Below are 26,557 nucleotides of genomic sequence, written 5' to 3'. Positions count from 1 at the left end.
CGTGTGCCACCAGGCCCCTAAAGTAGCTTTTATTTTTCCCCCCTAGTGTTTTAGAATTTGCGGAAGGTGATAATCGGAAGCTCCTTGGAGGCAGAACGTCTTTCTAAACACCCTGACAGAGCATGTCGAAGTTTATAAAGTGAGGCGCTTCATTTCGAGAGCGCTGTGACATTCTGACAGGTACACAGTTACCCAATCAACTCGCAGAAAACATGATGCTACCTGTCAGGGAGGCATTTAAAAGGTAGAGAGATCCTACAATCTCAAGGAGAAGATGGTGACGTAAGTCAGGGGACGCCGGGAGACGCCTTCAAACCACCCATGACGTACTTCCGGCGCGACGCTTCCCCTCCACGCCTGGACCGGGCTGAGGGGGAGGGAGGCGGTTAGTGGGCTTTAGCGCCTTTTCCCGACGGCGGTAGATTTGAAGCGCTTTTCAGGACTGGGCCCGAGGAAGAGAAGTCCGTGGCGGTGCAGGTGAGCGGCGTGAAGGCGTCTGTCGGCGTGGCGTCATTTGCTGCGGCCCCGAGTACGAGAGCGGGAAGGGCCCAGGGCGAGGGGCGGAGCCGCGGCGGGCGAGTGGGCCGAGGCAACCGTCTTTCCGTCGAGGTCTCTGGGCTGCTCGGGCGCGGAGGGTGGCCCCGAGGGCCGCGACGCGGCCTGCTGCACTGTGGCGTCCGCGCCGGCTTGCAGTCGAGCCCCGGGGCGCAGGAAGCCGCTCTTCCTCTCTCCAGTCCCCGCCCTCCCCGCCCGGCGCACACCTCCTCCCTGACGCATTTTGCCGCACAGGCTGTAATATGGCGGCAGCGACGGCGGCCTCGGCTCCCGGGAGCTAGGTTCGTCTTGGATGCTTCCAAACCGTGAGACCGAGCGCTGCTGCGCGGTAGGTGGGATGTTTGGTCCGGGAAGGGGTAGGCGCAGCTCGAGTGCCTGTCAGGTTGGGGTTAGCGAGGGACGGGTACAGAGTCAGAAGCACCAGGAATAAAATCGACAACGAGCTCTCCTCCTCCGACCTTTTCCTCCAGTAGGACAGCTGCTGTCGTGCATGCCTAAGTGACACAGGCCCTTGATGTTAAGGATTTTCCTAAAACCCAAGTGCAGGATCTTAACCTTAGCTCTCTAGAAGTTTTCCCACGTTCCTGGGCAGCTGGAAGCGGCCGGGCCTTTGGCGACGAGGATTCTATTTAGAAGATGGTTTCAGAACCCGGTTCGCCTTTAGGGGGAACGTACTGCTTTGGCCCTTATTTACCCCGTTGTCAAACAAAGTCAGCGTTAGCCGGCAATCATTTCTGTTCATTTTGAAAATCCTTATAAAAGCATCATCGTGTGCACTCAACTTGCTTGCTTTCTTAGCGCAAATGCATTCCATACACTATGGTGGTCTTTTGTTTGTTTTTGGACGCCAGTACATTTAAGAAATAATAGAATGTTTTGGAAATTTTTCAAGGTTCCATATTGAGTTTCAGAAGGTAAAACCAGAAAAGATAGGATACATGTTTGTGTCTGTGTCACCCCCATTGTATAAAGAAAATGACTAGTAATTGCTCTTTTGTAACAGTTCCTGGAAGGTTCGAATAAACTGCCATAAAATTCAGAAATTGTACAAATAGAATGGCTGCTGCTTCTTTAATTTTTTTTTTCTTTAACAAACCTGAAAGTGTAACTTCTGATCTAATGTCACAACGCCCATAATTCCACACTCAAGATGAAAGGCCATCATTCAAGGCCAGTCTGAACAACTTGATGAGACTCTTTATCTCAGATAAAAACATTTTCTTAGGGACTGAGGGACTCCACTCTTTTCTTTTAATATGTGGGGTGTAATTATTCCTGTAAGAGTTTACATCCCTCTCTGTTTAATTGCTTAACAGTTTCTTTAAAGCTTTGTTGAATTTTTGGATTGTTGTGCTTGCTCCCAAGGTGGGTTGGGTGAATGTGTGTCTTCCACAAAAGCCAGAATTTGAACCTTGAGATTTACAGGCAGTATTTTGTACTTAAATATTCAGAGAAAATGACTATAATTGGAACTTTGTGTTTTCCTGGTAGGGAAAATCTTGTGCTTTATTTTGGATTGGTGGCATTATTAGGGCAAGTACTCTACAACTGAGCCATATTCTCAGCCCTTGTTCTCCACTTATGTGTGTGTATATACACGGATCCTAGACCTCACAGCTGAAGCAAGTGCTCATTCACTGGGCCACAATCTAACCCCTCAGTTTTCAGAATCCCTGTTAAACGTTGTGTTTCTGCAGGCAATGACTTGTGCATATCAAAAAAACATTACAGAAAAGGGTACTGTTTGGAAGAATATAGGTGTCTTTCCTGAAAAAATGTTGGTTTGTTTTACTTAATTCATCAGCAGTGCATACATTCATAAATGTGTGCAAATGTTTTGAGTCAGTTTTCGTTTCTTATTTGATCCATGTGAATACTTTTGAAGAGTGAGCTAAAGGAGCTAGTATAAATGTTACAGTGCTTCTCTTGCAGGTAATTTTTTTTTTTTTTTAAAGAAAGGATATATTTTTACCCAGTTGTAGAGTTCTCTAGCCCATGGTTGGCCTATTGCTTTTGAGCCTGTAACAAGGCATTACATCGTGGGGAGCACGAAGTAGAGTGAAATGTCTTCCTCTTGGTATCCAGAAAACATAGGATCAAGGGGCTGTCCCAATACTACCTTCAAGGACTCATCTCCAGTGACCCAACTTCATTCCATTAGTCCCCATCTCCTAAAAGATCCACCATCTCCCAGTAATCCTAAAGGCTGGCAACCAAACCTTTAATACACACCTTTTGGAGGATAATTAATATCTAAACTTCAAGATAGTGTCTTCTAGACCTAACAGGGGAGGTGAATGTGGAAAAAAAAAAAAATAAGCTCCATTATAATTGTAGATGAAGTAGATGATGAATGGTTATAATTCATAAAAATACTGGAAACAAGGTCAAACTAGAACATATATTTGATCTAATGAGAGAAGTATATGCTGTACAAAAATGGGATACTGCCGCTGGGCAGTGGTGGCACACACCTTTAATGTCAGCACTTAGGAGGCAGAGGCAGACAGATCTTTGTGAGTTTGACACCAGCCTGGTCTATAAGAGCTAGTTCCAGGACAGATTCCAAAGCCACATAGAAAACTGTCTGGAAAAACAAAAATAAAAGGGGGACACTTCCAGGTTGTAGTAATTATTTTTCAGAAAAAATTCAAACTGGATATAATTTATTCAGGCTAGGCAAATTTGTGGCAAATATATTCGTAGGTAATTAATCACAAAAGATTTGATTATATTCTGAGACAATTATATTCTGAGGGAAAAAGTAGCTACCTTTTCCCTCCTGAAATGGGTCTTGCTACAAGTAGTTTTAGACAGAAGATCCTTTGATGTGCTGGGAACACAGGAGTAAATGACCATTTTCTTGGAATTTTTATGGGCTTGATTTTTCTTGAAATTTTTTATGTCTTAGTAATGTAATCTTAGTAATCTTCTTTTTCTAGAAAAAATGAGAAATTGATCAGATGTTTGTCTTACTGTTTCAGACTTTAGGCATTATTGAGTTATATTTGAGACTCATAAGTACAGAGGAAACATCCTATTTATGACCAGCAACTATTATGACTAATGATGATTAGTAATAACATCTTAGTAATTTTTATTTTAAACATTACTATTTTATATGTGTGGGTGTTTTGCTTCCATGTGTGTTCACCATGTGTGCAGTATCTGTAGAGGTCATAAAGGGCATTAGATCCCCAGGAACTGGAGTTGACAGTTGGATGCTAGGATTTGCCTCAGAAACAAAAACCTCTTCCTTTTCTTCATAGATGATTTATTTTGGTTTTGTTTGGAAATTTGAGTATTTTTCTTTAATATCTCACATTGTAATCAGAGCTCTCATTTTTTCCCCCCTAGGAGCAAAAGGATTGGCTCAATTGTCCTTGGTGGATTTTTGTTTTTTATTGTTTGTTTCTGCCAACTTAAAGGTAATGTTCATGATTTGTTTACTAGTCATACATACTTTGTACAGTTTTCTATATGGGGTGGCAATCTGGTTTTGGTTGGTAAAATAGAAATTTACTATAAGATAATGACTATGCTCTCTTCGGGAGTACATTTACTAAAATTAGAATAATTGAGAAGATTAGCATGACTCCTGCCCAGTAATCACTATGCCTTAATCTTTTAAAGTCTTTTTTTATTTTCCCTAAAGTACAGTCTAACCTCTAAAAGTCATAATGAGTTACCCGATGGAAAATAAATTCAAATAACGCTTGTACCTTATATCAGTAGAATTGCCTTTTAGCTATTAATGGGAAAAATCTTTGCTGTTTTTGGTCTGTTTGCCTAAAACTATATTATATACAATTACAGACTGAAGTGTTGGAACCATGGGAATAAAGGTCCAGCGTCCTCGATGTTTTTTTGACATTGCCATTAATAATCAACCTGGTAAGAATATTAATATTTCTACTTAACATTTTTATACTAGTATTTAAAATTAAACCTCTTACCTTCTTTTTCAGCTGGAAGAGTTGTCTTTGAATTATTTTCCGATGTATGTCCCAAAACGTGTGAGAACTTTCGTTGTCTTTGTACAGGTTTGTTTGCATTTTCTGTTGCCCTAATCATTCCTAGAAATATTAGCTGTGAGCCCTGCATGTGGGAGGAATACATACAATGCCAAAACACAGGCTGAGTCAAGAGCATGAGTTCAAGACCAGTCTGGGCCACATGCAAGGTGTGATTTGTCCTGTAAACCCAGCTCTTGGTAAGCTGAGATGAGGGTTATGAGTGTAACACCAGCTTGAGTTACAGTCTTAAGACTGGGGTTCAAAAGTCCAAGTTCATTAATCAATTAAATAAACATTGCCTGTAATAAGATTTTTATCTGAGATTGATTTCTGTGTTTTCCAGAAAAATAAGGGCTTTTGTAGTACTTTAGTCTTTTCTTCTCATTGACCTATGGATATTTCTTTCCCCAGGTGAAAAGGGGACAGGGAAATCAACTCAGAAGCCATTACATTACAAGAGCTGTCTCTTTCACAGAGTTGTCAAGGATTTCATGGTTCAGGGTGGTGACTTCAGTGAAGGTGAGATTTTGAGTCCCACAAAAGAAAAGACATACTTAGATTTTTGTTAACTTAAAGGTTCTGGATGGCTTTTTTTTTTTTTTTTTTTTTTTTTGGGCGTGTTGATCAAGGAAGTATATATAAGTCAGAAGACAACTTACAGAAGAGTCTGTCCCTCTCCACTTTGTGTATTCTAAGGATTGAACTCAGGTTGTTATGCTTAGAAGGGTGAATGCCCTTTTCCTACTAAGCCATCTTGTAGCCCATAAAGGATTTTTTTAAATGTCTTCTGTTTTAGTTTTTAACTATGTTTGTACGTGTGTCATGTTCACCTGAGTGCAAGTGCCTGAAGAGGCCAAAGGTGTCAGATCCCCTGGAGCAGAAGGTATTAGACTGTTTTGAGTTGCCTGACATGGGAGCCAAGAACCAAACTCAGGAATTGAACTGCCAAGCCATTTTTTTCAGCTTCATAAAGGAAGTTTTAATCTGGTTTTCTTCTTACTCCATTAAAGTCTTTGCTGAAGTACATAGGAATACTTACAGAAATATAGAAAACAGAGAAGAGAATTTCACCTTTTATTTCCAGTGCTAGTGAATCAGTCAGCCCAGGGCCTTGTCCATGCCAGTTAGATGCCTCTCACCTGTACCTCAGGACCAATTGCATCTTTGCATGAATTAATTTTACGAGTTTGCTTCTGGACATAAAACATTATAGTCTCTAAATCTGTCATCATATGGATTTGAGGGTTTTGTTTGTTTGTTTTTTGTTTTGGTTTTTCAAGATAAGGTTTCTCTGTATTGCTTTGGAGGCTGTCCTGGAACTAGTTCTATGGACCAGGCTGGCCTCGAGCTCACAAATAATCCCTCTGCCTCTGCCTCCTGAGTGCTGGGATTAAAGGCGTGCACCACCAACGCCTGGCTGTATCATTAATTCTTATTAAGAGATTTGTGAACTCATCTAACAGATTTTTTTCCTCATAGATTTTTGGTTTTTTTTTTTTTTAAACATTTGTTTATTGTGGGTGTTGGTGTGCTGTAGTATGTGGAGGATAGAAAATAGTTTTCAGAATAGCGTTTCTCCTTCCACCATGTGGGTCCCACAGACTGAATTCTAGTTGTCAGGTTGAATAGCAGGCGCCTTTACCCGCTGAGCTATCTCAGTGCTCCACTGCTCTTTTCTCATAGGCTTGTCAAAAAAACAAAAAGAAAAAAAAAATTTTTTTTAAAGAATATACTACTCTTTTTTTTTTTTTTTTTTTTTTTTTTTTTTAATTTTTTATTTTTATGTGCATTGTTGTTTTGCCTGCATGTTTGTGTGAGGGTGTCAGATGCCCTGGAACTGGGGTTCCAGGCAGCTATAAACTGCCATGTGGTGCTGGGGCTTGAACCCAGGTCTTAACCACTGAGCCATTCCTCCAACCCACCCCCCACTTTTTTTCTTTTTTCCTTGAGACGGGGTTTGTCTAGGACTGGCTGTCCTGGAACTTACTCTATAGACCAGTCTGGCTTTGAACTCAGAGATACATCTGTCTCTGCTCCTGAGTGCTGGGATTAAAGGTGTATGTTACCACTACCTGGCAACTTGTCATATTCTTACAATGGTTATCATAGGAAAAAGGTAATTTCGGATCTTGTCATTAACATTATATTGATGTCTTATAATTTGCTGTGCTCCTGTGAGTGTTATTGATTCAGAATCACTTCAGTATCTACTTGATGAGAAGTATTTGACTGAGTTTACTATCCTGAGATCTAAGAAGGATATTTTTCATTTTTAGGAAATGGAAGAGGAGGAGAATCTATTTATGGAGGATTCTTTGAAGGTAAAATTTTAACATCTAAATTGTTTTTAGTATTTTTCACTCATAAATAACAGTAGGTCTGGAACTTGAGTTTTCATACAACTATAAGCAGATTATTTCACTTTTGGTATTCAGGAGAATATTATTTCAAATTTCACTTTTTTTCTCATACTCTAGTCAAAGATTGGAAAAAAGTTTTTTTCTATGGAAGTAAATAATGCTGTGGTGAATGTTAAGTTAATGAGTCTGGACTGTGTTTATCTCTCCATACTCACCAATGAACTGGATAAAATATAAAGGAATTATATCTGGACTCTTAGTGTATTGCTTTTTATTTTTAGTACAGTGCTGGGATCAAATCCCAAGTTTTGTGCATGGTAGGCAAACAAGCATGGAAATTTTTAAGTACTTTAGACTTAGTGATAGTGTGCTTGATTAGCATGCATGGGGCACTGAGTTCAGTCCTTTATTCCAGGAAGGAAAGATTGGTATTAAATCTAAAGATGGGGGGGAAAGGTTCATAATTAGTTCTTTCTTCCTTCATAACCTACTTGTTTGTGTTGTGTTTGACAGTAAAGAATACTTCCAGCCAGACATGGTAGCACTGATCTGTAATACCAGCACTGGGGAGGCTGAGGAAGGATTTGGAGGCCAAGTTGGCTTAAATAACAAGACCCTGTCTCAAATAAACAGGAACATTTCTGTTGTGAACAGGAGTGAAAAATAAATTTTTGTGAGTGTGGTGTATGTGCACATGAGTAGGCAAATATGAGCATTTGCACATGTGTAAAGTCTACAGGAAGACATCAGTCATTCTGCCTTATTCCTTTGAGACATGGTCTATCACTGAACCTCAAGCTAAACTATTAGCCAGTAAGCCCCAGCAGTTCTCCTATTACTACCTCCCACAGCACTGAGGTTACAGGTGTGCAATGGTCAACCTGGTTTTTTATGGGTTGGGTCCTGGGATCTGAAGTTGGGTCCTCTGGTTTGCACAGCAAACCTCTTAACCACTGAGCCATCTCTCCAGCTTCTAAAATAAGTATTTTGGAGCTTATGCTTCTATCATAACTGAAAATTTCTCTTCTCTTTAGATGAAAGTTTTGCTGTTAAACACAACAAAGAATTTCTTTTATCAATGGCCAACAGAGGGAAGGATACAAATGGCTCACAGTTCTTCATGTAAGTATTTAAGATCTAAAATATCCCTTCTAACCTTCCCCATTGCCCTTATATGACAAAGACTATAAGAGTTTGTATGATTATAAGAGAGGTGAAACAAAGAATTACTGAGGGGGAATAGTAGAATGAGTTACTAAAGATCTTAGATGATAGAGCTTGCTGAGAAAGTAGGAGAGATGTCTTAAAGGCATTTCCACAGTCAGAGGACAAACTTGGATTTCCATCTTCCTTGAGCACTATCCACCACTGTACCCAGGTTTCATTTGTTTGGTTTTGTTTTCTGAGATAGGGTTTCTCTATGTAACCCTGCTGTCCTAGAATTCATGTTGTAGACCAGGCGAGATCCACCTGCCTCTTCCTCCCAAGTGCTGGAATAAAAGGCATGCGCCACCACTATCCAGCTGTACCCAATTTTTTATGTTGGTGCTAGGGATCAAATTCATGTTTGTATACCAAGGACTTTATGTAGCTGTGAGAGATTTTATATACCACCATGTCTTTGGTACATAACCATGTACCAAGCTTTTAACTACATTGTTTTAAGTTTGACTTTGGGAATAAAAAGGAGGTAGGGATGGTACTTGCAAAAATTTCATTGAACAAAAAGTACTCACTTTAGGTTCAGGTGAGTTTGATTTGAAAGAGTCCCATGCCCAGGCTCCTTGAACTTCTGGGTTCGAGTTATCCTCCAGCTTAGCTTCCCCCAGTATATATGTATCAGTATGCTCTATTTGGAGTTAACCCATTTTAACAAAACTTATATTCAACACAGATTGTATCACAGATAACAAGCTCAAAAGCCTGGTAAAGACAAGTAACCTAAGTACACCTGTTTGAACATGGGAATCTAAGCTCCTAATGCCTGTGTCGAGTAAAACAGGAACACTGAGCACTGGTCACTTATTCCATATGCTAGATACCATAATTTGCAGATATTCCAGAGAGGCCTGGGGCTTGGATTTTCACACAAAAGTACACACAGTTAAATATTGGCAGTTAATTTTTAAATACATAAAAAACTAAGTGGACTGTGTGTATTCAGGTTCAACAAATACATTTCAGGGCCATCAATCAGACTATGACTGTTCCCACCTCAATCCCTCTAATACTGAGCCGGGCATTGGTTGCTCACGACTTTAGTCCTAGTACTTGGAAGGCAGAGGCAGACAGATTACAAGGCCATCCTGGTCTACAGAGCTAGTTCCAGGGCAACCAGGGCTACACAGAGAAACCCTGTCTCGAGGGAAAAAAAAAGTTAGCGTGGAAAGTACTGTAATTAAACCAGTAAGGTAGTAGAATGATTTGGTAAATTTTGGTAATGTTAGTACAGTAGAACATCATACAACCAGGAATATTTAATAGAAACCCAGTTGCATGTAAGAAATATAAGTGAATAGAAATAACACAAATGTCAGCTACATGCAAGTCAACAGTAAGTAGTTATTGCTTTTATATTCAGAACAAGCTTTTTTAAAAATTGTATAGCAATTTCTTTGCATTCATAATAAGGTTCTGCTATGTAAAGGTAACACAAGATTTCTTGTTTTCAATGCACTCTTTTTCTTTTTAGAGATGCTAACTATGTCTCTTTGTTTTTATCTGATGACTTCTGAAAGAACAACGAAACCAACTCCTCATTTAGATGGGTACAGTTTATTTTAATATTTACAACATATTTTACTTTGTTGCTATTAAAGTAAAAAGCTTTTATTTAGGCATCTTTACTTGACATCCTAGGCATCATGTTGTTTTTGGGCAAGTGATCTCTGGTCAAGAAGTTGTGAGAGAGATTGAAAACCAGAAAACAGATGCTGCTAGCAAACCATTTGCTGAGGTGCGGATACTGAGTTGTGGAGAGCTGATTCCAAAATCTAAAGGTAAGAACAGGTACATATTTTAGGGAATTCAATAAGCAGAAAGACTCCAAATCTTTGGCATAAAATTTTTTAGTAAAATGTATATAAAGCATGAAGGTTTTGTGAGTTTAGATGTATTTTGTGCTATTACTTTTTCTAATTTGTGTATGTATGCTCCTCATATATGTGTCCATGTCAGAGTACAATTTCAGCTATGGTTCTTCAGAAGCCATGTACAGTATACCCTAACCACAATATAGAGTTAAATAAATTACACTTGGAAAGAGTTTTACACAATATTTAGCATTTTATATGTATTCTGCAGATAATTATTCTCTACTACTTTCTTCAGCCTCTTTTTGGGATGGTGTAGGGTTAGATATCTCTGTGTAGCTGGCTGGCCTATAAGTCACAAGATTATACTAACAGGTGCTGGGATTAAAGGTATGCATCAACACGCCGTGCTGAACCACTGTTTCAAATTCTATAAAACATGCATTTGTTCTAGTGCACTTGATGCATTAGGAATATTTGCTTACATATAATGTTGTCTGTACACTAAGTGAACCTTACTTGGCTAATACCTTTCTAGGCATATCCAAAAAGTGTATTATAAGCTATACTACTTCTGATAATTTCATGAGCAAACTCCTGGTATTCTTCAGTAATTTAGTCTAAGTAAAACTGACTCACCACTTTTGTTTTCTCTTTTTTAGTATGTCACCCATGAAGGTTTTAAGTGCTCCTGATATTTTCCCACAGGCCATATTTTGTTTTTGTTTTTTTTTTAAGACAAGGATTTACTCTGGTATCTGGGTGGCCTCAAATTGTTGTCTTCCTATCCATATTCCGCCTTTGTTTTCCAAGTTCTAGAATTACATATAAGTGCCACCACACCAAAGCCATTTTGTTGTTTTGTTTTTTTTTTTTTTAATGTAGTACTTTATAAGAACATGTTGTATTACAGGAAAACTGATTGTACCTCTCCCAAGTCTTTATGCTTTACTTTTACTTTTTTGTTTGTTTGAGTCGGGTTTCTCTGTGTAGCTTTGGAAGCTGTCCTGGAACTCACTCTGTAGACCAAGCTGGCTTTAAGTGCTAAGATTAAAGGGGTGCGCCACCATCACCTGGTTACTTTTATTAACTAATTTAACTTAGAAATCTGTACATGCTTTATAAGAAGAAGCTATCTATAACCCTATCAAACCTGTTTGCTGTTGACCTTGTCTGAAATAGTGTGTAAATTCTGTGAGGATAGAGCTCATGTCTTAAATTTATTCTAGAACTTTTCAACATATTCTATAATACCTCATCTCCATTCCTTGGAATTGTGTTTAGTACATATCTGTATCTTGTTCACTTAAATATGTTGGTGGACTTTAATTAAGGATTACATCTTAGTTGTATGCATAACATACATTAATCATACTTTTAGTTAACACAGGTTTTGAAGCTTAGCTCCTGACTAGTAGAACAATATTGATGTAACATCTTTGGTTTTTGCCTTTTTACCAACTTCTGTTCTTTAACTGATGTTTCTCAATCTCCTTCAGCCTCTGTCCCCAAAAAAGATTGGTATGAAAAGGCCATATCAGTTTGGGGGGTGGTACACGCCTTTAAATCCCAGCACTTGGGAGGAAGAGGTAGGAGGATCTCTGTGAGTTCGAGTCCAGCCTGGTCTACAGAATGAGTTCCAAGATAGGCTCCAGAGATACACAGAGAAACCCTGTTTAAAAAAAAAAAAAGAAAGAAAGAAAGAAAGAAAGAAAGAAAGAAAGAAAGAAAGAAAGAAAAGGGCATATCAGTTGCATTTTATTCAAAATAACATTGATGAACTTGAAAAAGAGTAGACTTTTAAAATCTCAGAGCTTTTTAATTACAAGGTGTTTTTCCTAAAACAGTTTGTTTTCTTTTTATATTTAACGTCTGAAAATTGAACAAATTCTACTACTATGAAAAACACCTTAGTCTCTTTCTGGTTTTCTTCAAAAGTAATGCATAAGTTAATGGTCATTTAAGATACAGTTCATATACTTGGTAGGAAGAATAAACTTTTAAAATAAGGCAGCTTCTGGGCAAACAAAATGGCATTGCAGGTACACAAGCCTGTCAACCTGAGCTCAGCACTAGAAAGCACGTACATGTGGGAAGAGAAGTGACTCCATGACTTAGTACACACACACTGTGATGAGTGTATATACACCACACACACTCACACCCTGATAAACTCAGCCCTGGTATGCTTTTTATAAGAAAGAATTCTAGTGCAAAATAAAAGTGGGAGCTGGTGAATGAAAGTTTCTTAATCATGGGGTAAAATGTTGATAAAGTCAAATTACTTTGTTGGATATATCATTATTTTCATTTTGGTTAGGTAATATATAGTCCCTGTATTTCTTTGACTTACAGTCATTGTGAAATAATTTTCTTTCATAAATGTCTTTAAAAGTTCAGTATCTCCCACCTTTTTCCTCTAATTTTTAATTATTACAAGTACAAATAAATAGATTTTTTTTTTAGTCTTTGTTTCTGTATACCTGCTCTGGTTTATCAGCTGTAATGATCTTAGGTTTACATTGATAATTGGATTGGTGAGACAGTGTAAGCTTTCCACACAAGTTGACTGCTTTGAGAAGTTTGTGATCTAGAGGAATGTGGCTATGTTAGCTTGTACTGCCGTAGTTTATTGAAACCGTTGCTGTGGGGTTCTCTTCAGCTTTTATACCTTGTTCCTGTGTGGTAGTACAGTGCCATTTCTTCATCACTGCAGAGTGACCAAGAGTTATACATATTCTTGGTCAAGCACATAGTAACTTCAGAAAGATGCTTTTTTATTTTGGATTTAGTATGCTCCAATAAATACTGAGTTAAGAAGTACAAGGCCCTTGTTGGAGGACAGCCAGAGCCACACATAGAAACTCTGTCTTAGAAAACAAAAAAAAAAAAAAAGAAAGAAAAAAAAGAAAGAAGTACAAGGTCCTGTAACAAGGAAGCCAAAAGAGTTTAAAGATACAAATGTGTTTTTTGTTTGTTTTTTGTTTTAACCTTGTTGGATTCTCCATACTATTATATCTTCATGGTATTATTGTAGGCATATTCATCACCCAGCTTCAACAGTTTACTCCTGGACAGCCTTGTTTTACCTACCTCCTACTATGTCTTCCCCTCACCCACCTTTACTTTTAAGGCAGTTTGGCTTTATTGCCAGGCTAGAGTCATCGCACTCAGCTATTTTCATATTTGAAACAAATTCCAGATATATATTTTATCAACAGATATTTTACTCTTTTTTTTTTTTTTTTTTTTTTTTTTTTTTTGTCCTAAGAAATGACTCTGGGAGGTGGTGGCACATTCCTTTAAACCTAGCACTGGGAGGCAGAAGCAAGAGGATCTCTGAGTTCGAGACCAACCAGCCTGGTCTACAAGAGCTAGTTTCAGGACAGAGAAACCCTGTCTTGAAAAACTAAAAAAGGAAAAAGAAATGACTCTTTAACAAGATAGTTAGTACCATAATCTTACACACATACTCCTGTTTGTCAAAAACTAAGCAATGCTCAGATCTCTGTTTTATCAGTATTAGCAATTTTGTTGTTGTTTGAATATGGATTCAAATAGGTTTTGAACATTGAATGGTCTTAAAGGCCGTTTTTTGTTAGTTTGTGCCTGGCATAACTCTAGTCCCAGCTACTTGGAAAGTTGAGGTGTAGGGTCATTTGAGGCCAGGAGCTTGCCATACAGCTAGGTTATTTGTCATGTAGCATTTCTCATAATTGTACCTTACATTAGTAGATGGAGCTAGAAAACTGATTAGATTCAGCTTTGTTGTCCCACCCCCCATTTTTTTCTTATGAGACTAGGTGTCATATGAGTGGGTCTGATTTCTCTCTGCTCTGCAATTGTTCATTTAGTGCCTCATTAGGAGTTGCCAAAAGATACTCTATAACGTAGTTCCTATGTCACTTACTGCTGGAATTCTTCTGATAAAGAGCAGAGTCACTTTATTTATTGATAGAAATCATTTGGGGTGGGGGCCACCGGAGAGATGGCTCAGAGGATAAGAGCACTGGCTGTTCTTCCAGAGGTCTGGAGTTTAATTCCCAAGCAACCACATGGTAGCTCACAACCATCTATAATGAGATGTGCCCTCTTCTAGTGTGCAGACGTATACTTTACACATACATACATACATATATCTTCACACATTCTTACACTTTACACATACATACACACATCCTTTTTAAAAAGAAAAGAAATACAGGAAAGGCATAATGATTTGGCATGGGGTGGGGGTATTTCTCTGTATAGCCTTCACTGTACTCTGTACACCAAGCTGTAGACCAAGCTGGCCTTGAACTCAGAGATTCATGTACCTCTGCCTCCCAAGTGCTTGATTTACAGGCATGCACCACCACCACCTGGCCAGAATGATTTATTTATATTTTAATGTATCAATACCACCGTAAACTCATGGATTTAGATGTATTTACTGTTTACTAATCTATTAAAATTCCCCTTTATGTATGTGTGTGTTGACCCATTTTTTGCCCTAGTAGGTATTTTCAAATCTATCCTTGTATTTGGCTTTTTCTTTTGGGCCACCAGCCAAATCCCAAACCATGACACAGAGACTTCTTATTAGCTTTGAATCCTTGTCCTAACTTAGGCTGGTTTTGGCTAGCTCTTTTAAATTAACCAGTTTCTCTTTATCTACCTTTTGCCTTAGGGTTTTTTACCTTTTATTCTATATATCTTACTCTGCTGACTGTCAGCTATCTGGCTGGCCTCTCTCCCTCTTCCCCCCTCCTCCTTTTCTCCCTCCTCCCCTCCCATTCCCTCTCTTCCTCTTTACTCTCATTCCTTCCAAGCCTAGATTTTTCCACATATATATATTCTCTTTGCCCAACCAGCCCCGTCTATCCCTCTCCTGCCTAGCTATTGGCCATTCAGCTTTTTCAGGTGCCTTAGGCAGGCAAAGTGAAACAGCAACACATCTTTTCATAAATGCAGCAGAAAAGAATATAACAAACCCTTTCATTGTTAAACAAATTGTCAGAAACAAATGTAACACGTCTTTACATAGTTAAATATTCCACAAGGCATCCTAGTTTGAGTTAGCACAGCTTTAAACTGGTTAAGTTCTACCTGTTGAAAAATTCATATGCAGTATGTGTAAAAACTTATGTTAACTGAATGCTTTACTTATATTAATGTTCTTTTAAAGCATCCAAGTTTTAAGAAACTTTAATAAAATAATAAAAACATTATTTCCATACACAGTGAAATCCTGTCTTGAAAAACCAGAAAATATTTTTTCTGTGCTGACAAGATGGCTCAGTGGATAAAGGTGCTTGCCATATAAGCCTGATGACTAAGTTCATTCCCTGAATCTACCTGAAAGTGGAACTCTACAAAATTGTTCTCTGTCTTATGACACACATCATAGCACATGATAATAATAACAAATAAAATAATTTTCAGAAAAATGATTACCTAGTGAGATGTAATGGCATACACACCTTTAATCCCAGTACAGAGAGGTAGAGGTGAGCAGATCTCTGAATTTGAGGCCAGCCTGGTCTAGTGAGTTCCAGAACAGCCAGAGCTATATAGTGAGACCCTGTCTCAAAAGGGGGAAAAATGATTCCCTAACTCAAAAGTAAAATTTCAACTTAGAGACTTTTTTGTGGAGATTTAAACATGGTTGTTATTGATAAATTATTTCCAGTTAAGAGATTGTGCTTCAATTAAAGTTGTCTTTCTAATCATTTGAGGACTGTTCAGTCTTAGACGTTTAAGCCACTGAAATGTCCCTTCATGTGTTGATACAGTGGTGTTTACACTGGAGAAGTGGGAAAACTAATATTAGAAGCTGGAGGATCTTAGATGTTACTCTGTGCTTAATTTTTCTGTTCAACTGTTTGTTAAAGTTAACTTGGTTTGGTTTTTGGAGCTTGCTTACTTTCAGAAGTATTTTGGCTTAATAGAATTTTTGTCTCGTGAATCTGGAAGCCTAGATTCTAACCTTGAGTCATGACTGAATTGAGATGATTGGATGAACAAAATACCTAATACTGGCCTTAATAAGAATCTATAGAAAATGTTTTTACTTAGTCAGTTTGCCTGAGAATTACTGAGTGGAATCTTTTTGTTTCTAAAGTTAAGAAAGAAGAAAAGAAAAGGCATAAGTCATCATCGTCGTCATCATCCAGTGATTCAGATAGTTCAAGTGATTCTCAGTCTTCCTCTGATTCTTCTGATTCTGAAAGCGCTTCTGAAGAAAAATCCAGAAAAAGAAAAAAGAAACATAGGAAGAACTCCCGAAAACATAAGAAGGAAAAGAAGAAGCGAAAGAAAAGCAAGAAGAGGTCTTTACAAAGCTAGTGTTGTCTATTAAGATTTTTGAATCAGTTATGTAAAAGTGTTAAAATAGGTTTTATAACAGTATCATGAGATCATGCAACAAAAACTCTCCGTGTTATGTTCTCCCAGTAAAATGAAGTTTTTGGCTTATGTTACAAGGCTTTTATTTTTGGATTTATTGAGGCATTTCCAGTTCCCCAGGCTGGCCTCAAATTCATAGTTCTTCTCCCCCACTTCACTGTTGTGTGTCAAATTTTTTCCTGGGAAGATTCAACACACACGTCTACTCTCCCCAGATAGGAAACCCATGACAAAGGTTACTTACAGGAACAGAAATTCCTCAAAGACAGCCACATTACCAAAGCCCAGCCCAGCATAGGTGACAGGTTATAAAGCTGGGAACACTGCATAGCCTGCAGACAGCTCAACAGGTTGGATGGTGTCCTTTCCAGATGCCTCAGTTGATCTCAACCTCTTCCAGGTAGCTAGGATATTTTCTACTTGTTCTGGCAACTGGTGTGGTCTGAGAATCTTTTGTACCTTATCTTTTCTGAGAGTATTCTTTGCATCAAGGCTTTGTGTACTTATGCAGGGAGGGCCTAGTCAATCTTGTCAGTTTCAGAGACTTCTGAAGCTATTTTGAGTTGATTACTTTCCTGCGTGAGCTTCCTGCAGATTGGAATGTTTTAGTCTGAGAGGAAACTATTACACAACATCCTCCCAAGTAGCAATGGTTTTGGGTGCATATCATCATTCTGGGTTTGTATTTTTTATTTTGGAGAGATTGTGAGATAGTTTTGAATTATAGTAAACCAGCAATTAGGTTCCTTACTTTGTATCAGTACACACATAGGTCCTTTTTTTTTTAATCTCTTTTGCTCTGATGAGCAGTATGTGAATTGAGAGCAGATGAGTCAGTCATTATTTTCTGCTTTGTTTGAAATTTGTTTCTATTAAAACTTAATTATACCTATTACCTTAAAAGCAACTAATTTTTTAGCCTATATTATTTTGCACAAAATTTTGTTGTTTGTATGTGCATAGGTGTTTACATGCCCACACAGGTCAGGAGAGGGCATCAGGTCACCTGGAACTAGAGTTTCAGATGGTTGTGAGCTACCATGTGGGTGCTGCCTATTGCACCTGTGCCATCTGGAAGAGCAGCCAGTGCTTTTCACCACTGAGCCTTCTCTCCAACCCCCTACCCTGTATTCAATTTGTTAGGATATCTTGCCTTCAGGGTCTCATGGTTTAGATCTGTCTTTTAGAAAAGTAGTTTTGAGTTTGATGACAAATGGGTTTTTGTTTGGTTGAATTGGTTGGTGGGTTTGTCGGGAATGAAAGAAGTTTCTTCTTTTTTTTTTTTGGCCACATGATCATATCTTTAAAAGGGACAGGTTAGTATATATATTTTTATATTAAAGAAATACTGTGCTGATGAGATGGCTCAGCATGTAAAGGCACTTGCCACCAGACCTATTGATGTGAATTTATCCTGGGCTCAGAGTCAAAGGGGAAAACTGACTTCCTGCAGGTTGTTCTCTGACCTCCACATGTATACCATGACATGCATACTTGTACACACACCAACTGAAAATGTGATTTAAAAACAAAGAATGCTAACAACTGGAAATTTTAGTTGGGTTCATAATAGCCAAATGTAACTTTGATTTTACTCATTAAGTCCATCTAGTGAAAGTGAAGCAGAAAATCTTGATGCACAGCCCCAGTCTACTGTCCGTCCGGAAGAGATCCCTCCTATACCAGAAAATAGATTCCTAATGAGAAAGAGTCCTCCTAAAGCTGATGACAAGGAAAGGAGAAACAGAGAGAGAGAAAGAGAAAGAGAATGGTATGTAAATTTATATATTTTATAGCAAACACCACAACAAACACTACAGAGACAGGATTTCTCTGTAGATTTGGAGCCTGTCCTGGAACTAGCTCTGTAGACCAGACTAGCTTCAAACTCACAGAGATCCGCCTGCCTCTGCCTCACGAGTGCTGGGATTAAAGGTGTGAGCCACCAACGCCCAGCTATTGTTTTATATTACCATACCAAAAAAAAATTTTTTTGACAGTATTGAAATGATGGCTTTATCCCAATGAAATCCTCTTTTAATGAAGTTAAAAAAAAAAAAAAGATGCTGGCAGAGCTCATTTTTTGCTAAATATATACATAAGTTACTGAAAGTTACAAGAAGATTACAAGTTACAAGAAGATTTTGAGCAAGTAAGATCTTCAATGAAAGTAATATGTGTTATGGTGGCTCACAGCCATCTGTAATGAGATCTAATGCCCTCTTCTGGCCTGCAGGGAAAGCATGTAGACAGAACACTGTATACATAATAAATAAATATTAAAAAAAAAAAGAAAGTAATATGTGTTAGGTGGCATTGCAAATGGTGTTAATAATGAGATAATATTAAACTACTAAAACAAGGTGGTATTTTGATATGTTGCTCATACATACACATTTCTAAAATGGTTTATTTTGCTGTTTTTTGATTATGTGTATATATGTGTGCTTGGGTATGTTCATGAACACAAGATCCCTCCTATACCAGAAAATAAATTCCTAATAAGTAAAGATCTTCCTGAAGCTATTGATAAGGAAAGGAAAAACAGAGAGAGTGATTGCAGATGTATATAATATATCATTCCCCTGGACCCTTATTGTTTAAGGAGAAAATGGACTCCTACAACTTGTGCAAGCATGAGAACTTTAGTTTCATTGCTGAAATCTCTGAAAGTAGCTGGGATTTCTGTGGCATACTTTTGACCTCAGTTCTGGGGAGGTAAAGATGGATGAGCCTTTGGGTTTTGCTTACCAGTCAGTTTGGCCTACTCAGTAAACTCCAGGCCAATTAGAGACCCTCTTTCAAAAAACAAGTGGAATGGCTCCTAAGGAATGACACCCAAGGTTAACTTCAGACCTACCCACACAATAGGTGCACCTTTATTTACACATACATGCATTTACAAACACACATACCATTTTTTTTTATAAATTTGTATTAAGATGAAAGTGTTGTTTTTCTAACCTGACTTTATACTGTAATGAAAGTTGAGATGTTCAAGTATTTTGAATATTTTTCTACATAAATCTATCTTATTATTACCAATTATTATTCTATTGGGTTTTTTAGTTTTTTAATAAATTATATGTGAAAATTAAAAATTAAGTATTTCTTAATCATGAATACAATTTTAAAATTACAAAATTCTAAGCATGGTACAACAAAAATATGCCATGCTTTTCATAGTTACAAAAATAGAAGTTTTGAAATTTTGATTTATTGAGTCTTATTTTTTTTACTAGTTTGGAAGAGAATGTTTTTAAGATTAAAGAAAAACTATTTGAACTACTGAAGTTCAACCTTTCAAATATCACTTACATGGATATTATTTATGAGCTAATTTTAAATATAATTTAAAACCAGTTTCACGCTCAATGTATATCATATGAATGGTATTTGGCCATTTCAGACCAGCTTGTCTGCCTAATTTACATTGCTTAATTTCTTCAAAGATATCTTACTAATGCCCAACTGCTCATAGATGATTATGAAGCATTTTGAAATAAGATAGTCTTAATTTCTTTCTGTCATTTGGAGCCCCTCTGGGCTAGTATATATTGGTTTCCTTAGCACCATCAGATTAGTTTTACCTTACTAATAAGTATTTCTTTCCAAAATCATTCACATTCAGGGTGGTATAACTATATGCAGTAATGCTTACTGGGAGTTGATAGCATTTTCAGTTATAAATTAAATATATTCATTTAGTTCAGTAAAGCTATATTTTCAAGATTCTTCTTTATAAAAGTAATGTGTTTAAACTTTGCCTTTGCTTGCTTCTAGTAATCCACCTAATTCCCAGCCTGCTTCATACCAGCGACGGTTCTTAGTTACTAGGTCTGGCAGGAAAATTAAAGGAAGAGGACCAAGGGTAGGTGATTCTTTGTCAGAAATGTTCATATTTATCTTTTTTTTAAAAAGAGTTTAGAATGTTCAATGCTAGGGTGCTCCAGAACTTGTTTACATCTCTGGTTTAAAATCCCCAGTACTTCAAGGAAAAAAAGAATTTAATGTTTTAAATATATATTTAAGTGCCTTTTTACTATAGGAGACATGCATGTTTTGAACTATATATCCCTTTCTTATAGTAATTTTTATGTTTTGATACTTCTGAATGGAAAATAGATTATAAATTTAGATGCTGTAAAATGGAATTGAGATGGGTGTGGTGGCTCATACCTTAGGTTACTGAGGCAGGCTGAGAGTTTGAGGCCAGCCTGGTCTACATAGTCAGTTCCCAGCTAACTTGGGCTACAGCAGGGTACCCTGTCTCAAAAACACATAAATAAATAAAAATCAGAGTTAAAGGGTATTTGAAGTCTTTTGACTTTGGTAATTCTTACCCATCATATCTTTGTTCTTACCAAAAACTAATTAAAAATTAATTGTTGCAATTTTTCTGCTCTTTCTTTCTTTTTCTTTTCTTCGTTTTTCAAGACAGGGTTTCTCTGTAGTTTTGGAGGCTCTCCTGGAACTAGCTCTTGTAGATCAGGCTGGCCTTGATACTACTCACTGATCCACTCACAGAACTCACAGAGATCCACTTGCCTCTGCCTCCCAAGTGCTGGGATTAAAGGCGTGCGCCACCAACACATCTGGCTTCTTTCTTTCTGTCTGTCTCTTTTCTTTTTGTACCAAATTTTCTCATCAGAATTTAAATAACTTCTTTCAGAACTTTTCTTTAGAAGCTTGTCTATTCTTTGCTTCTTACCCAGTTTTTTCCCCCTGCTTTCTATACTCTGTTGAAAACAGTACTCCTGTGTGGTTGGCTTCAATTTACAATCCATTGAATCTTTTTAGTCATTACTTAATCTCACCTTCTAGTATTCTCTCCATATTGCTTTAATTTTGTCTTTTCCTATCTCTCAAGCCAATCTATATTTGAATACTATTTTGCATCCTGTACATGACCTTTAAAGATTAGTGCCAAGACTCTAGTTCATTTTAAAATGCATACTCCTTAGACATACCCTTTAGTCTCCTGGATGACTGATAATTCATCGTTCAGTCTGTCCTTGGCACCAAAGGTTTATTTGGCCATTGAGCATCCCAAACTTACCATCAAGAAAGCTCAGCATAAGCAAGTACTCGTCAGATCTCATGTCTCTATAGGCTGTTGCTCACAGTGACTAGTGCCACCACTTGTTTGTCTGTTTCACCCTAAAGCCAAAAATCATTTTCATTCTCTTTCCTTTCATATTTTTTACTACTTTATGTCAATTCCTGTCATTTCTTTCTCTCGCTACTCTGACATGCATTTGCTTATATAAAGCTTTACCCATAATGCTATCTCAAATATAAATAGCTTTCAAAGTTGTATTTGGTAGTTTTTGTTTCTGTTTTATCCGTCAGTACTGATTTAAAGTTAGACCTTTTAAATGATTGTAGTACCTAAAGTGCTTTTGTTCATGTGAGTTATATTTATCAGTATTAGTTGTTTTAGAAATTAAAACTAAGAGGCACTCATTATAAGTATAAGTAGCTATGAAAGCAGTTACATCAAAAAGTGATTCTACCCCATGATCATGAAGAGTCAGAAGTAGAAAAGGCATACTGTGTATTTAACAGTGGTCAGGGTAGTCAGAAAGTGCTTATCTGGACTGTGATGTAGCTCCAGTGAGAGTGTTTGCTAATATGCAGAAGATCTTAGGTTTGATCTCTAGCTCTTTGAGTATTGAGCAAGTATGATTATATGACTCCTGTACTATTGACTTTGGAATAAATAAAAAGTAGTTACCACAGACTGGGCCCTCCCAGAATCTGTCTTTACTTCTTTGAAATGGCCTGTCTTGTGATCATTTCTAAAATAATGCTGTTTGTTTCTATCCCAGAATTTTCAATATGGAGGTTTCTTATCATCTTCCATGTATTGTTTCATCTTTGCTTAGGTAACTTAGCATAAACATTCTTATTTTCAGCTTTTATTATTTTACATGATCACATTCCTATAACTATGTCAGATCTCTTCAATTGTTTGAGCACCGGTTCTCCTTCTATAATCATTTCTCTTGTAATTTGATGTATGTGATTATGTATCCATTAATTTGTTCCTCTAACTCTGTAATGATAAGTTTCCAAAGATCAAAATCTGCTCTATCTAGGCTCACTTCATTAATGTGGTTAGCTATCTGAAGAACTGAGTAAATGTTGTTTGAATGAAGGGACTTCTGTGTGTTTAAAATTTTTGCCTTGGAGGGTGATATATATGTAACATTCAAATAAGAACTTAGGAATTTGTAGTAGTGAATATACCAAGTATTCTAACAACAATTGAGTAGGACTGTTCCTAGCAAGATGTGAAAAGCCACAGTTGGCTGTGGTTAATGTTTCTTACTTGGAATTTATGGTAAGACTATTTCAGGGTTCTCTGCCTGTTTTCTACCTGAAAGCTGAGACATTTAATTATGCTGAGGATTAGATTCTAAAATCTGATGTATGTTAAGCACACATTATTCTTAACTTTATTTCTAATTTGGTTTTATGCAGTTTTTTTTGTTTGTTTGTTTTTGTTTTTTTCCCCCGAGACAGGATTTTCTCTATGAAACAGTCCTGGCTTGTCCTGGAACTCACTCTGTAGACCAGGCTGGCCTTGAACTCATAGAAATCCACCTGCTTCTGCCTCCCAGTACTGGGATTGATTAAAGGAATGCACACCTAGCCCTCATTCCTAATTTTAACATTTAAAAAAAAAAAGAAACCTCATTCATTTTATTTCCACCTAGAATTAAGTATGTGGACTGAAGGGATGGCTAAGAGATTAAAAACATTGATTGCTCTTCCAGAGGTCTTGAGTTCAATTCCCAACAACCACATGGTGACTCATAACCATCCTAATAAGACTTGTGCCTTCTTCTAATATGCAAACAAACATGCAGGTGTAATACTGTTTACATAATAAATGAATTGTTCTTTTTTAAAAATATATATATCTTAGCTATTGTGTCACTTTTAAATTTTTATATGTGTTTTTCCCCCTCTTTTATTTTCTTAAGCGTTATCGAACTCCTTCCAGATCCAGATCAAGGGATCGTTTTAGACGAAGTGAGACCCCTCCACACTGGAGACAAGAAATGCAGAGAGCTCAAAGAATGAGGGTGTCAAGTGGTGAAAGATGGATCAAGGGGGATAAGTAAGATTTACCTGTTATTTTAAATTAGTGATTTCTTTTTACTGTTTTACACAGTTATTAGGAATCATTTTATTTCCATATACCTTACACAGTAACATTGTAGTTTATAATTCTGCTGTCCTTTTCCTAATAATATTTCCAAATATCTTTTCTTCCTTTACTTTTTAGGAGTGAGTTAAATGAAATAAAAGAAAATCAAAGGAGCCCAGTTAGAGTAAAAGAGAAAAAAATAACTGATCACAGACACATGTCTGAGAGTCCAAACAGAAAAATAGAAAAAGAAAAGAAAGTTAAAGACCATAAATCTGAAAGCAAAGAGAGAGAGATCAGAAGAAATTCAGAAAAGGATGATAAATATAATAAAAACAAAGTGAAGAAAAGGGGAAAATCCAAAAGTAGGAGTAAGAGCAAAGAGAGATCCAAAAGTAAGGAAAGAGAATCAAAGCATAACAGACACGAAGACAAGAGGATGCGGTCAAGAAGTAAAGACAGGGATCATGAGACTATTAAAGAAAAAGAAAAACAGTTGGATTCTAAAGGGAAAGATCAGGAAAGAAGTAGAAGCAAAGAGAATTCTAAACAGGTAGAAACAAAAAGTAATGAGCATGATCATAGCAAAAGTAAAGAAAAGGATAGACGTGCACAGTCTAGGAGTAGAGAACGAGATTTAACTAAAAGTAAACACAGTTACAACAGTAGAACAAGGGAGCGAAGCAGAAGCAGGGACAGGAGCAGAAGAGTGCGTTCTAGAAGCCATGACAGAGATCGCAGCAGAAGCAAGGAGTACCACAGGTACAGAGAACAGGAGTATAGGAGAAGAGGAAGGTCACGGAGCCGGGATCGAAGAACTCCAGGACGATCAAGAAGTAAAGACAGGAGGAGAAGGAGGAGAGATTCCCGGAGCTCAGAAAGAGAAGAAAGTCAAAGTCGAAACAAAGAAAAATATAGAAGCCAAGAAAGTAAGAGTTCACACAGAAAAGAAAATTCTGAGAGTGAAAAACGAATGTACTCTAAAAATCGTGATCATAATAGCTCAAGTAATAACAGGGAAAAAAAGGCTGATAGAGATCAAAGTCCAGTAGTATTGAAACCAAAACAGAGCAGTCAGGACAATGAGTTGAAAAGTCAGGAGGATGAGAAGACGAGATCCCCAGTGGAAAAAGAAAACCAAAAATCAAAGGGTCAAGAAAATGACCATGTACATGACAAAAATAAAAAATGTGATCATGAGTCAAGCCCTGGGACAGATGAAGACAAAAGTGGATGAGTGAGTTGTGTACACTTCTTTCTTTCCTGTCTCAGATTTTAAGTTTTCGAGACTTAGTGTTGAATCTCTTTTGTTGTTCTCATTGTTTTGGGGTTGTTTTATGTTTGTCTTCCCCTCCCCCATTCCTTTTTTTTTTTTTTTTTTTTTTCTTTTTTTTTTTTTTTTTTTTAATGTGGACTTCATTGAGTTGATCTTTTGATAATCTGCTACCTGGATAATTTGTACTGCTAAAGTTTTAATAAACTTGAAATGAAAAAAAAACCCACTTTGGTGTAATATTGTGTGCTATGTTAAAACTATCTTATGTATCCATTTTTGTGTTGCAATGATCAGTCAATAGCAGCCTACTTTGCTTATTCAGCCACTTGGAAATAAGCTTAACTGTTGGTTGCAGTACATTGTTAGACAAGTTTCTGTTTCTTTTGATAAAAATCCCTTGAGAAACCAGTAGAGGTTTTGTATAGTTTTTTTTGTTTTGTTTTGTTTTGCATTTATAATTCATAGGCTTACAGCAATTTCTTTTAATTATACAGAAGCAGGATCTTTATATGATCTTATATCATCACTTGATATTTACAGTTTGTTTAGTTACTTTTCTTGTGCTTCATACCTTATACTTTACAATTCCATCAATAGCTTGTTTCTTAATACTGTCCATATCTCTCTCTGAGCTATAAAAACAAGATGAATGCTGTTTTCAGTTTATGTGCTGGTTGAACTTGAGTTGCTGTTATACAGCATTTGATAGAAATTATACCTTGGAAAATCTGACTATAATTTTCCCTTCTTTGTTGCTTTGATGTGAAGAACTGAAATTGTTGCTTTTTAAGAACATTACCCTTTTCTACAATTTAAAAAAATACATTTCTCATTAAAACATACTACTTGAGTAGGTACTTCTTAAGCTAGACAGATTCTAAAAAGCATTAGTATTGGAAATAAGATTTCCCTATTTTGACTATTAGCCTTTGTCATCACATTGAGTGTGAATTCTGCATGGTTTGGTTTGTTTTTGTTTTTCTTTTTTTTTTTTTTTTCTTCTTTCTATTTTTAACTTGGACTAACTTCTCTAATTCTCATAGCTGTGAATATGAAATATCAAGAAGATGCATCTTTCTATATATGTACCACGATAGGCTGCAGCATGTTTGTGACTCAGGTTTCTTTCTGTTCAGATGACTTTAGACCAGTTTACTGTTAACATTATTTTAACTTGGCATGTATAACATTGCCATATAAGGTAGAATAGAAAGTTGCAGAATATGATACCTTACAGAGTTAAACACCATCCAAAGTCCATTCAGAATTTTGTGTGTTGTATTTTGCTATTTTTGTGATGTGTGGCCTTTTATTCTGTAATATTATTCTAAATAAAACATTGAACATCCAGCAAACACAAAACCTGCCTCATTTGAAAAGTATTTCAGAACTTCCAATTAATAGTAACCTTTAGAAAGTTTTGTACTTTAATATTTGTCAGTATAGTGTCAACTCTTACCAAAGTAGCTTCTTGGTAAACCCAGAAGCTACTCAATGCTATTTGTATTGAATAAAGTGATGCCTAATATATTTCCCATTATTGATTATTATGGTAAGATATATTGGCAATGTAGTTGGTATAGAATGAAGGGTGCAGTGATTTTAAAAGCTGTTTGGAATATCCTAAAACAAAATACCCATGGTGGATTCTTTACAAATTGTTTTTACTGATGAGAAAAGTTAGATTACATATGATCTGTTACATGTCTTAAAACAAGTTGATTATGTCTTAAATTCAGTGAATTGTGTTTTAAAATATATTCTAAACTATC

The 26,557-nt window shown here is 36.9% G+C and overlaps 1 protein-coding gene across 4 annotated transcripts; it reads left to right on the top strand.

Annotated features, from left to right (window-relative positions):
* The first annotated feature begins 326 nt into the window (after positions 1 to 326).
* On the top strand, positions 327 to 25,007 carry Ppig (peptidylprolyl isomerase G). 4 transcript variants are annotated; one of them, XM_051184525.1, is made up of 14 exons: positions 327 to 477; positions 3,913 to 3,983; positions 4,372 to 4,449; positions 4,524 to 4,598; positions 4,983 to 5,090; positions 6,848 to 6,892; positions 7,966 to 8,053; positions 9,670 to 9,699; positions 9,791 to 9,930; positions 16,067 to 16,274; positions 17,954 to 18,121; positions 20,134 to 20,221; positions 23,343 to 23,479; positions 23,648 to 25,007. In XM_051184525.1, the coding sequence occupies exons 3-14, from the start codon at positions 4,389 to 4,391 to the stop codon at positions 24,744 to 24,746; spliced, it is 2,247 nt and encodes a 748-aa protein (XP_051040482.1). In that variant the 5' UTR covers positions 327 to 477; positions 3,913 to 3,983; positions 4,372 to 4,388; the 3' UTR covers positions 24,747 to 25,007. The 4 variants fall into 4 exon arrangements, with proteins under 4 accessions (XP_051040482.1, XP_051040484.1, XP_051040483.1 ...); XM_051184523.1 differs by lacking the exon at positions 327 to 477 and adding an exon at positions 745 to 883; XM_051184527.1 differs by lacking the exon at positions 3,913 to 3,983 and having other exon boundaries at positions 329 to 477.
* Positions 25,008 to 26,557: the final 1,550 nt, after the last annotated feature.

The sequence above is a fragment of the Phodopus roborovskii genome, unplaced genomic scaffold, assembly GCF_943737965.1.
Source record: "Phodopus roborovskii unplaced genomic scaffold, PHOROB, whole genome shotgun sequence".
In the NCBI taxonomy this organism is placed as follows: Eukaryota; Metazoa; Chordata; class Mammalia; order Rodentia; family Cricetidae; genus Phodopus; species Phodopus roborovskii.
Note: the sequence above shows the minus strand (reverse complement) of the source record. Positions and strands in the feature narration are given on the sequence as shown.

Bases quoted from the DNA above. Each gene is read 5' to 3' on its own strand.
- Ppig (XM_051184525.1), top strand. From the start codon at position 4,389: ATGGGAATAAAGGTCCAGCGTCCTCGATGTTTTTTTGACATTGCCATT. The intron at 4,450-4,523 runs GTAAGAATATTA...CTTCTTTTTCAG, and splicing joins TGCCATTAATAATCAACCTG to CTGGAAGAGTTGTCTTTGAA. The intron at 8,054-9,669 runs GTAAGTATTTAA...GACTTCTGAAAG, and splicing joins AATGGCTCACAGTTCTTCAT to AACAACGAAACCAACTCCTC.